Source organism: Somniosus microcephalus, chromosome 21 (assembly GCF_052327205.1).
Source record: "Somniosus microcephalus isolate GS21.2 chromosome 21, FLI_Smic_1.0, whole genome shotgun sequence".
Lineage (NCBI taxonomy): Eukaryota > Metazoa > Chordata > Chondrichthyes > Squaliformes > Somniosidae > Somniosus > Somniosus microcephalus.
Window position 1 is genome coordinate 36,348,582 of NC_141007.1, and position 12,584 is coordinate 36,361,165.

The window sequence follows — 12,584 nt, forward strand, 5'->3', positions numbered from 1 at the left end:
GTTGCACTATTTTGTTAATCCTCTCCAGGTTGTGGGAGCGAGTAATGTGTTTGAGTGTTTTTTGGGGGTTTTGTCTGTTTTTGGTTTTCATGTGGGAAGGGACCTGAGTTTGAACAATAAAGCATTTTATTTATTAACATTGTCCATGTTTGATCTTTGAAGTGTTTGTTGCCTTAACCGGCTGAGGGCTTGCGGAGCGGCTGCAATCATGTTCCTTCATTGGCACAAGCCATTCCCTGACAGGGGGCCTAGAAGTGACGTTCAATAAGCCGCCGACGGGCGGCCCTTGGACCTTGTGCCTCCCTCCTGGGCTGGTACTCCTCGTCGTCCTCCTCCTCATGCTCCTCCTGCTGAGGTGGTGGTCCAACGTGAGGTGGCAGTGCCTGAGTCCTGCGGATAGCCAGGTTGTGCAGCATGCAGCAAACGACGACGAATTGGGAGACTCGATCCTGCGAATACTGGAGGGCTCCCCCGGAGCGATCGAGACAGCGGAACCGTTGCTTGAGGACGCCAATTGTTTGTTCTATGATGTTCCTAGTCGCTTGATGGCTCTCGTTGTATGCCTCTTCAGCAGGGGTCGTGGGCGCGCGGAGCGGGGTCATGAGCCAGGTACACAAAGGATAGCCTTTGTCCCCGATAAGCCATCCTCTTGGGGGAGGCTGTGCCTGGAACATGTCAGCCACAGTTGTCTGTCGCAGGATAAAGGCATCGTGGCTGCTGCCTGGAAAGCGGGCATTGACAGCTAGGATGCGCTGCCTGTGGTCACACACCAGCTGTACAATGAGGGAATGGTAGCCCTTCCGGTTGCGGTAATCCTCGGCATGCTCAAGAGGTGCCCGCAAAGCCACATGCGTGCAGTCAATGGCGCCCTGCACCATGGGGAAGCCCGCTATTCTTGCAAATCCCACTGCACGCTGCTGCTGCTTGTCCAGGGTCATGGGGAAGGAGATGAATTGATGTCTCCTTGTGAAAAGGGCTTCGGTCACCTGGCGGATGCAGCAATGCACGGCGAACTGGGAGATGTTAGCGATGTCCCCAGTAGCGGATTGGAAGGAGCCGGTGGCATAGAAGTTGAGAGCCACCATCACCTTCACTGCCACCGACAGAGACGTCCTGCGCATCAGCTGTGGCTGCAGATCTCTCTGAAGCAGCCGGCAGATGTCTGCAACCACCTCCCTTCTGAATCGCAGCCTCCTAACACACATCGCGGCAGACATGGTCAGATAGGAGGTCTGCTGGCGGTATACCCTGGGTGGGTAAGGCCTCAGTTGGCGACGCCTGTTGCCCCCTCTGCGTCTAGCCAGGGCTGCCACTCTCTCACGGCGTCTGTAAGCCCTTCTGGCATAAGGCTGAAAGTCAGCGTTGCCACCCAATGCAGCCCCCATTATATGCTGGCAAACACTGAGCTCTCAATGAAGGCAAAGATAATTGCTAAGCTCTGGCCTGAGCCAAAAATACCTGTCCTAGTGTTGGTCCAAACCAGTAAACTCTCCTCCTTGGTCTCTGTCCAAAAAACCGTTGCACAAGAGTGAATGCTGCAAAATGGTGGCCCTTTATAGTGCAGGGTAAGTGCCCTTTAATTAGCGCTCCCCGCAGCCCGGCTCGGCTGTGTACCGTTCCACTTCACAGTCGTTTGTGCGCCGGGCGGCCCTATGGGCCGGCGCGAGTGAAGTTCCGGTTCGGGGCGCACAAAGGGCGTTGCACTAGTAAATGACGTCATGATCTGCGCGCGCAGCAGGGCGCGCGCTAAGACTTTGCACCGGCGCTAAATGTGTACTGAAGTTGGGGCGAGGCGCAGATCACGCTGCGCCCGGGCGCTAAGCGCCTAGCGCTCGAGATCTACTCCTCCTAAGGCGCTAACGGCTGACGCGCCCAACTGAATTTCTAGGCCGATGTGTTTTCGGTTTATATGACATGGGAATGTAGGATTTTTTTTGGATTGATATGCTAGGATGGGCCGAATGAGCATCTCCACCTACATCTTTCTTGTAGTAAGACACTTCACCATGATAACGAGGCCCTGTTAGATGCAGCTCATCAAAAGAAAAAGAAAAAATTGACAAGGTGGTGATATAGTTGAGGAAAATGAGATTGGTTGAAGACTGATGGACGTTATCTTCAGTCTCCTCCTTTAATTGCTGAGTCTGTTCTCAATTTGGCAAGGCAGCACCTGGATCTGTTTAACATTGTTTAAAGTAGACTTGAAACCATTGGCACCAACAGTTTCAAAGGAAAGTGCCCTCGTCTCTTTCTGTTTTCTGTGTTCTATGTCCTTAACTTTTAACAACATCCTTCCTGAGCAAAGTAATCCTTAGCTGAAGCGCTCCTTGATAAAGCCCATAAGGCTGAAAACTCTCTCAGCCAGTGACCCTTATGGAATGTGGAACCTAGCTGAGAGTTCCATGTGCTGGATCTTTTCACACAACGCGGAGGAGTTGGGTACTGCCAATATAAACCCTACAATGGAAGGCGGAACTCCTTGGGTAGAAGCAGTCCAGCATGTAAAGAGGTATGAGCTTCATATAAGAAACAATTTTCCTCATCCCAGCCTCCTCCTTCTGTTATTTTGAGCACAACTAGGATCAGAGTGAGAAAAATTTTAAAAACTGGTTGTCTATCATCTCTCATCTTCCCCACCTACCCCTTCTTTGCTAGTCATTTGTAGCCAAGATTAAAACACAACACTAATTGATTCTGCTTCCAGCTCAAAGAGATGGGATTATTTATAGTTGCTCTATTATCCACGAGTTACCATGATGATGGCGTGGGGGGGGGGGGGGGGAAGAATATGGGTGGCAGTTGACTAATTAAGAATCCCATCATGGCATAGTGCTTTTTAGACCTAATCATAGAGTCATACAGCACGTCGTGCCTGTGCCGGTTCTTTGAAAGAGCTGTCCAATTAGTCCCCCTCCCCTGCTCTTTCCCCATAGCCCTGATGCTGAGAGGATGTTTCCCCTAGTGGGGGTATCTAGAACTAGGGGGCAATGTTTCAGAATAAGGGGTCGCCCATTTAAGACGGAGATGAGGAGGAATTTCTTCTCTCAAAGGGCCGTGAATCTTTGGAATTTTCTACCCCAGAGAGCTGTGGAGGCGGAGTCATTGAATATATTCAAGGCGGAGATTGACAGACATTTGAGCTACAGGGGAGTCAAGGGATATGGGGAGAGAGCGGGAAAGTGGTGTTGAAGCCAAGATTGGATCAGCCATGATCTTATTGAATGGCGGAGCAGGCTCGAGGGGCCGATTGGCCTACTCCTGGTGCTTATTTTTCCTCTTCAAGTATTTATCCAATTCCCTCGTTCTAGAGTGGATCTGAATTCCAAGGACTCGGTGGCCTCACCACATAACGGCAACCAAGTTTAAGTCAGAGATGAAAGCAAAAGGTAAAACATTTCTGGTTGGAAAAACCATCACATTTCCCTGCAGAACTTACTGGCCTTTTGAAGAATGTTTCTGTTCGGTCATCCTTGTCAATTTAGCCAACAAGAAAAGTAGCTTTATAGCACGTTACCACTGATTAGAAACAGATCTGACCAATTCAGAAGCTATTTCTATATCAATAAAAGGGGGGAGGGGTGGAATAACTAAACTGATTAACAGCTACTTGAAGTATTTACTTTTTTCCAGAGGACTCAAAATTCACCATCGTTCCAACAAAGGAGCCTGTGAAAACTTGTGAATATCTGTTGTTTAAAAGTTAGATTTCACATTGGTGAGATCCAAAGATCCAACACGGGAAAAAAAAAGAAAATGCTTCCTCTGTAAACTTTGATGTAACAGTGTACTGAAAGATGCTAAATAGAGAGAAAAAAGAACCCTTTCTGCAGAATTAAACATCAGCAGGTTCTATAAACACATCCAGATGACTGTCCTAGCAGGAATTCGATGCTCATTATCACCTTCCAGAAGGGGGTCTGGCCTACCCGTGTTGCTAGAAAGCAGTTCCTGTGGTAGCCCCATGCCACCACGAAGGCCACTTCACTTGAAACCGGGTTACTCTCATGTTGCAAAACCGTTTCCACTGGAAGCGTTTCCACAACATAAATTGTTTCTCGAGTTCCGCCTTTGCGGCAGTTATGCTGCACAGCAGCTTGGAGATTGCTGGCAAACATCTGGACAACTGCAGGTGGCTATGAAGTCATGTTTGTGGATCTTCGCCAATGTTACAGGAAGGCCCCTACAGGCCAGCTATATAAAAATCCCCATTGCTACATGGTACACCCGATACAGGAACCAAACCTGCCGGTGGTCAGAAGGAAAGGACAAACTCAAACGGCAAGCAGCACTGTGCCAACCATTTACTTTTGTCTTTCACTTCCTGGGGAAGGGAACAAAACTGCTTTGACAGGTGACATTCCCTGGCTCCGGATACACGTGCGCTGCTATGTACCTTAATGGCGTTGCCTCAAAAAGAAAGAAATGGACTTGCATTAATATATTTCGTTTCATGTCTTCAGGATGTTCCAAAGTACTTCTGAGCCATTGAATTACTTTTGAAGTATAATCACTGTTGCAATGTAAACAAACGCAGCAGCCAATCTGTACCCAAGCAAGGTCCCACAAACTGCAAGTGAGATAAATGACCAGATAAACAGTTTTGTTTGGTAATCTTACGGGAACACGATTGTTGGCCAGGACAGTGGGAAAACTCTCCTGCTTTTCTTTGAATAGTGCCATGGGATCTTTTATGCCCACCTCAGAGGGTAGACAGGGCTTCAGTTTAACATCTCATCTGAAAGATGGAGAGACACAGAGCTTCAATCTTGTCATGATCTGTGTCAGTGCACGATCTTTGAATCCGATTGCCAGTTCATATTGCACAACTATCTCCAGTAGACAACTTTACTGGTCAATCACACTACCAAATAAAAGTCAGTTGGCTCAGTTTATCCATTTCATCATGAAGGAGACCGGGCATTAAACATCCAATGCAGTCAGTATTTCAGAACAGCTAATAATAAAAAAACCTGCCCATGTTTTCCGGTAACAGTGCAAAGTTTTGTGAGAAACCAATTGTAGCTTGCATACTCACAGCATCCAGAAAGCAAAGGAACCTCCCAAAACTCTTTGCAACGGCCTGATTCTTGGCAAAACCCACTGAAGAAATACAAGAAACATATTTCAATACCTAATATGTACAGGGCATGTGATTCTCATGAAGCATGTCATGAAATAAAATCCAGCATTACTGCAATTCAAATCTTATGATACAATATCAGTACAGCTCCTAAATCGCAGTAGTTTATTATCTCAAGCCATCAATGCGTTACTGCCTTGTAATACATCCCAGTTTGTGTGTTACCCTCTATGTATTATATGACAGACATTGGTGTCTCTGTGAATCGTATGACAGACATTAATGTGCATTGTGTGACTGACATTGCACCATTGTAGCAACGTAACAAACAGAAATTAACAGGAACATCTCTGATCCTGTACCAATGCCAGCTATCGCAAGTAATCATGCAGCTCCCCAGCCTTTCATAACATAACGACCAGAGATACTTTACATTGCCTCAGGCAATTTGTGACAAAGGAGCATGCGGTTCTGCAATAATTTGGAATGAGTTGAACAGAAGCAGACCTGAAGACCAATAATGCCCCCTTCATTTGCATTTTTTTTTCTCCCCTGAAGTAAGTTGGGATATCGTTCAAAGGGCACTCGACACACTCGGGTAGGACAACCAAATGGGCAGTGTGAACCCAGACAGTGCGTAGTAGCAGGCTATTTGACTCTTGGGGCATCGCCAAATATCCTGACGGTGCCCACATTTTCCAACAAGGATCACTGAAGGGGATTCATAAGCAGCAACCCCAGTAGATTTTTTTTCTCCCTTCCTATCTGAGCATGATGGCAACTCTGCCACCCATACAACCCCCTCAGCTAACTCAGCACCAGACCGACGATTGAACCTGGGATGTTCCTGGTCTGAATGGCTCATTACTGACCCGGCAGTGCATATATGAACTGAACCATTAGCATTTGATAAAGTAATCAGAGCCAGGTCTTTACCAGCACATACACAAATGCTGTATGCATGAAAAAGGAGCCTGTTTAAATCACTAAAAACAGTTCCACTGCCTCAGACACTTGTCCAGCAAACTCTATTTAATGAGAAGTACTTTACAGTATGAAAAAAAATTAAGCCAAATGTTGCCTCAAACCTATTTCAAATTCACCCCCCTCCCCCCATTAAGTGACACAAGGCTATTGCACATAAGGTTCCATAAAGTATTGTGATTTCAATACTTGAGCTCGAGACCAAACAGAGTTGGGTGTCCATGGAAACGGTGTTAATAAGTGAAGAGGTTCCCACAATGCAGCGTGTGTTGGTGTAACCAGAGAATTTGGTCCAACTATGCTGGACAGACAATCAATGTTTGTGCCAGCAGACCCATTTCCCCTCAGTCTTTTCAAGAAGTCTATTCCCCATGGCTACCAGTCCAAATTTTCTACAGTGATGCCAGTATTAATCATTGTCTTTACTGCCCAATTGAAACAGGAAGGTGTCAAGTTAAATAAACACCATCATGGTTCCCACATTACCCTTTCAGCACCAAATCAAAGACAAAATCCAGACAAAGCGGATTTACTACAGAAACAATATTACAGGAAACTCTTTGGTATCCAGCACTGATGGGACCGGCGTGTTGCCGGTTGATCAAAAATTCCGGATGACGGAGAGGGTTATCTACCGAGGCTATTTTTAACAAAGAAAAATTAAAAAATCAAGAAATGTGCAGTATACAGTAATTGGGTACTCACCTACAGAATGTTGTGTTAAATGGATGGTGGAAAATGCTTGATTAAGTACAGTACTGCCAGTTGAGGGTAATGCAATGCAATGACTACCAGCAGCGTGGGAGACACACAGTACCCCTGTAAAATGGTGGATCAGAAGAGACTACCGGCAGCGCGGGAGAGTCAGACTCCTGTTACGGGGTATTGAGGTGTTCCGACCTCCGACAGCGCCAAGAAGCAGAGTAGTGGCAGTTTGGAGAACTACCCCCACTGACTAACTCGGCCACCGCGGGAGACTCGGACTCGGACTTGGCAACTTTGCCGGTTATTGAGGTGTTGTTCTCGGAGTATGAATTTTGCCGGTTAATAGAGAATTCCGGATATTTAAGTGCCGTTTAAACGAGAGTTTCCTGATAATAGCATTTTTTAGGATTCAGTTTATCTCTAATCCTGTTTTGTAGCGCTTGATGTTAAAAACTTAGCAGCTCCGAACATAGGAAAGAAAACGTGTGAAAATTTTGAAAGCTAAAACCGTTCTGGTGTTGTATGTCCAAAACTAGGGTTTTGTCCTTTAACCTGCAATGAAGCAAATCCTGGTATCACATGATACAAAACCACTTCTGCTCAAGTCACGTGATTCAATTGCAGGAGCCAACTATATGTCACTGTCACCATGACACCCGAGCTCTCTAGTCATTCTTTGATATTTTCCCCCAATGCCGCTGTCTTTTTCAAAGTATGTAGGTCAGGGAGTAAATTTTTTTCTGTGTGGTTTATAAAGACAGTTTTCAGCAAAATATTTTTTCTTACACATGGAGGCAATTAAACACACCGAATTGGATAGAATACTCCAATAGCATTTTTTTAAATAAAAGGAATCAGTATTGCTTCTTTTAATTTACATTCTACACATCCAGCTATACACCCTAATGGTGTGCCTTGTCAATCACTGCCTCACACTGCAAAGACATTTTCAATGATTGGTCAACTACCACGCCTATGCCTTTCACTTACTTGGTTAGAGATGTAACCATGTAGCTCAGTTACTTATTAATAACTGGATGGAAACTTACCTTTAATGCAACTATTAGTAGTGAATTCTATTTATCACTCAACTTCCCAGGTACTGGTCTGTTAATCCCATTGACTGATGCCTCAATCCTTGGGATACTTTCCTTTTCCCCAATAATTTTGTATCAGCAGCAAACACTGACATTCTGTTGTCAAGATAATTAACAAACATACATAAACAGCAGAGAACCCATATGGGATTCCTTTCGCCCAGCTTGAAGCATTGTCGTCCAGCATTGCTCATGGTCTTCTGTTGGCAAAACTATTTACTATCCAATTCGCCCCTTTACTCTGGATTTGGTGAACTTTCATATTTACTGGAGAATCCACCCCTCCAACCTCTACCCGGAGGGGATCCTGCCAAATGCTTTCTGAGAGTTCTGATTTACAATCCCAAACATATTTCTGTCATCCACTAACACAGTTATACACTAAACAAGACCAACATAAAAACACATTCTCTTAAAACAGGCAACATATTTTAAATGACTATCCTGAAGATTGAGAAGCTTGTACAGCTGCCACTCAGTATATTGCAAATTCCAAATTTGAATATGTCTTATGCAAGATTTGCTTCAAGCCTGTGCTGTCCTGGTAGACAGCACTGGGAATATATCCTGAGATAAGGATTTATTGGTGCATTGGCTGTGCCTTTCCATTTGCCTCTTGTTCCCATTCAGCCTTTGGTGGGAGGACTGATTTATTATTTTATGATGTGCAATTCACTGGGCCACATTGGAAAAAAGAATAAATCACATTTTTGTTCTGACATTTCAGAAGGTCCTGATATAATATCCCATGACATGCACCATTATAAAAGATTGTTTATCGCTTGAGAAGCATGTTTGCTATGCACTTAAAAAGTTCAAAAGGCCCACCTGTAATCAAAATAAAAAACACAGAATATCATTTGTCATAAAAGCCTAGAAATAGTTTTATTATTGCTTTATGACTGGTATGGTATAAAGTGTGAAATGTTAAGCAACAGCTGTGACCAGCATTCTCATTAACATGACATTTTTGTGCCCAACAGTTTTGAAGGAGACTTTGCCTAGTTCCCACCATACACAGGACTAGGGCCCGAGACCAGCCGTACAATGACTACCAGATAAAAACTCCCACGGGTATGTCACCTTAACTCTTTGACTACTGAAAGGCTTTTTCCAATGACACAGAAACCTTTTCATATCTGCAAAAATATTTCCTGGAAATTCATAATGAATGTAGAAAACTGGTATATTGGAACGGCACAGACTGTGGAACTTTCTTATTTCACAGAGCGGTACAGTACACCCACTTAATTGCAAGAGTCTCCCATTATTTCTGGTGTATATTTATCTTGCTAAATTGAATGGAATTATATGCCAATGTGAATGAATTTTTTCTCCTTGAGATGGATCCCTACATTGTAGAATGTACAGCACAGAAACAGGCCATTCACCCAACTGGTCCATGCCAGTGTTTATGCTCCAGGCCAGTGTTTATGCTCCACACGAGCCTGCTCCCACCCCTCTTCATCTACCCAATCAGCATAACCTTCTATTCCTTTCTCCCTCAGGTGCTTATCTTGCTTCCCCTTAAATGCAGCTATGCTAGTCACCTCAACTACTCCTTGTGGTAGCGAGTTCCACATTCTAACCACTCTCTGGGTAAAGAAGTTCCTCCTGAATTCATTAGTGATTATCTTATATTTATGGCCCCTAGTTTTGGTCTCCTCCCAACAAGTGGAAACAGCTTCTCTACATCAAACCCCTTCATAATCTTAAAGACCTCTATCAGGTCACCCCTCAGTCTTCTCTTCTACATAACTATTTGTATGATGTGTTGCCCCTGGGAACAGAAATATCTGGATTTCTGTGCTATAATCCATACTGTAACATGAGCTATAGCCGTTCAGAATGAGGACACTGCACCTAGGACTGCTGAATCACCTGGACACATGATCGGGCGGGGAGGCAAGTGTACTCATAAGGCAGCCAGCCAGATTTTCCAACCACTCACTCCATCTCCCTTCCCGGCACTCACTCAAGCTGAACCAGAATGTGCAAAATCCTGGCGTCCTATTCAATGCAGAGCTGAGCTTCGAACCCTAAATCCTATCCATCACCAGGTCTGCCTATTTCCTGTGCAACACTGTTCACTTCTGGCTCAACTTTAACCCCTCCACTGTTGATCCACTTATGCATGTTTTCCTCATCTCTTGACTTAATTACTCGCATGACTTCCTTGCTCATCTCCCATCCTTCCACAAACTCCAGATTGTCCAAACTGCAGTCACTCGTATCCTGTCCGTGTTACGTCCTGATCATCCAGCACCCACGTCCTCATTGACCTACATTGGCTCCCTAAATTTAAAACTTCCTGTCCATTTCTTTAAACCCACCACGGCCATGACCCATGCCATCACTGCAACCTTCTCCAGCCTTCTATTACCTTCCACAACCCTCGGTGCTTTGACTCTGACCGTATGCATCTCCGCCTCCCTTTAATAGCAGAACCTTCAGACTATTCGACCCTTTTTTGAAATCGATGCTAAACCGGTTTACCTCGCTGCTTTTCTCTCCTAAAATCTTCTTTAAACCCAGATGTTCAATCAAGTATTTGATCAGCCTCCTAATCTTTCCCTCCTTGACGCAGCATCCAGTTCCCCCCTCTCTAACTCCAGATCTGGTTACATCAAAGGCACTACAGAAATACACGTTGTTGTTGTTATGTAAATGCAAGTATTTCTTTTCTGTTGTACTATTGTACAGTGATACTATCAACTTTAAACAATATGACGAACTATAACATACCTCCTTTTGGATGTGGAGACTCATGTCCACCAATCACAACAATTACACCTCTATCTTCAAGCTTAGTTCCCCATTTTCTAATAATATTCATCGAGTCATCCTGCAAAAAATAAATAAAGCAGCTCAGTAAAAGCATGACTAAAGAAAACCTTTTGCACAGCACAAGTACGACATACCTTCTCGTCTGACCATTTCTATAAGTTTCATGCAAGAATATTTGGTACGCAAGCATTTGTATCCCAACCCATTTAATTAGTCGTTGAATAAAAGCAAAGCAGAGAGGGATTTTCTGCGAAACATTAGGTTTGAATCAGGAATTCTGCTTAATGGGCAACACTACATTGGAAGCTTTTCACTGGATCAGAATCATGCTGGAATTTAGAATTTTTATCCGGAGTAAACTGTTGAAACTTACATTTTTACACCACCATCAATTCAGTCAGTGACAAGCTGTTTGGAAACACTGCCTAGAAATCACTTGCCCTCTGAAGGTGACCTGCCATTGCATCTGGACATCAAGTTCTGATGGGCAAGTGTGGAGCTCAACATCATGACTATATGAGAAGCAGGCAGTAAGTAATCACAGGAACACCGTCACTTGTTTCGTATAACAGGCAAAGCTTATAATGGGACGTCTAGTTTGGCTCTCCATTCGATGGCCTCCTGAGATACTGAGTGGAGAAATGAGGTGCCTCCCACAACAGATCTCAGTGGGCAGGTTGATGTGATGTGTTCCATGGTCTGGGACTCATGGCTACAGTCGTGCTTCAGGTCATCCCTCATCTTCCATTTGTGGAGCGGGTGGCCGCATCGTCCATGCCCTGTGTGGATTGTGTGGAGCGCTGTCCACTGTCTTCGAGGGAGGTCGAAGCCAGGGAGCTCTGCTGTTGGGTCAGTGATGAGGTGTTGGTTCTTTATGTTGCATGCGTCCCACCATTCCGTCCAACTGGATAGTAGGTCGATACCAGTTGCATGAATATTGGCTGCTGTTTCCCAGAATGGCCGGCGTGATTTTAACCGCTTTTGTGGTGGAGTTTTTGAAGTCTTCGTGAATGGGAAGGTCGATGTTGCTCATGATTTTTTCCATCTCAGAGCATGGTGGAGTTACAACGAATGGACGGCGGGGCGATGTGGGACAGCACCGGGAGCCACTCAGTTGGAGTGGACTTGAGAGTCCCCGACACTGTCCTCATGGCGGCATTTAGCGGCACATCTACAATCACTATTGAAATAGCGAAGTCGGCAGCTTTTGATTAACACAAATACAACCTGAGAGTGCTACCTCAAATGTGAATTGATGAATAGATTTGGAAACTTACTGGTTCGAATTGTTCCTGACCTACAAATCCTCCCTCCATGTTGTTCTTGCTTCTTCCTCCAACTCCCCCAGTTAATTATGCGGCGTTCCTCGGTTCAGACAGTGGATTGGTTCTGCTCTCAGACAGCTCAGCAGCCAATGCTAATCCTTGGTTAGTGGGCCAGAAAGAAAGCCTGATTGAAACTGGAAGGCAATCCCTGCTTCAGACATTTTCATGTGTCCTCCCAGGTGACTGGGCCAATGCTGGCAATCTCAGCCAGAGAAAGCCAGAGTGCAAAGATCACCGACAACTAGGATTTGAACATAAACCTTCTAGTTGAAAAATTTATACTCTAGCAGTGTAGCCCCAGTCTAGCTGCTTTTTCCAATCATGAGTATTTCCATTTTATCCTTTTCATCCCCTTCAGCCTTCCCATTTTCAAGCAAGGATAATTTATCCAAGCTAAAATAACAACAGAAAAAGCTGGAAAAACTCAGCAGGCCAGGCAACATCTGTGGAGAGAGAAACGGAGTTAATGTTTCAGGTCGAAGACCCTTCGTCAGAACTGGAAAAAAGCAGGAAATGAAACAGATGGAAAAACAAGTTGGGGGCTGGGAAATGGGGGAGGGGCCGAAAGAACAAAAAGGAAGGTTTGTGAGAAGTAAAGAGACATTA

At 44.8% G+C, this 12,584-nt stretch overlaps 1 protein-coding gene across 2 annotated transcripts in view; it reads right to left on the reverse strand.

The window, feature by feature from the left end:
- The window catches only part of qtgal (queuosine-tRNA galactosyltransferase), a 449,903-nt gene that overhangs the window by 415,869 nt on the left and 21,450 nt on the right, over positions 1–12,584 (reverse strand). For both annotated transcript variants that reach the window (XR_015073069.1, XM_085963430.1), the window contains exons 3-4: positions 10,612–10,711; positions 5,036–5,100 (exon numbers count right to left, since the gene is read on the reverse strand). Coding sequence is in view for 1 of the 2 variants with exons in the window: in XM_085963430.1 (XP_085819556.1) it covers positions 5,036–5,100; positions 10,612–10,711 (165 nt within the window). In the remaining variant the exon portion in view is untranslated. The remainder of the gene's footprint in view (positions 1–5,035; positions 5,101–10,611; positions 10,712–12,584) is intronic.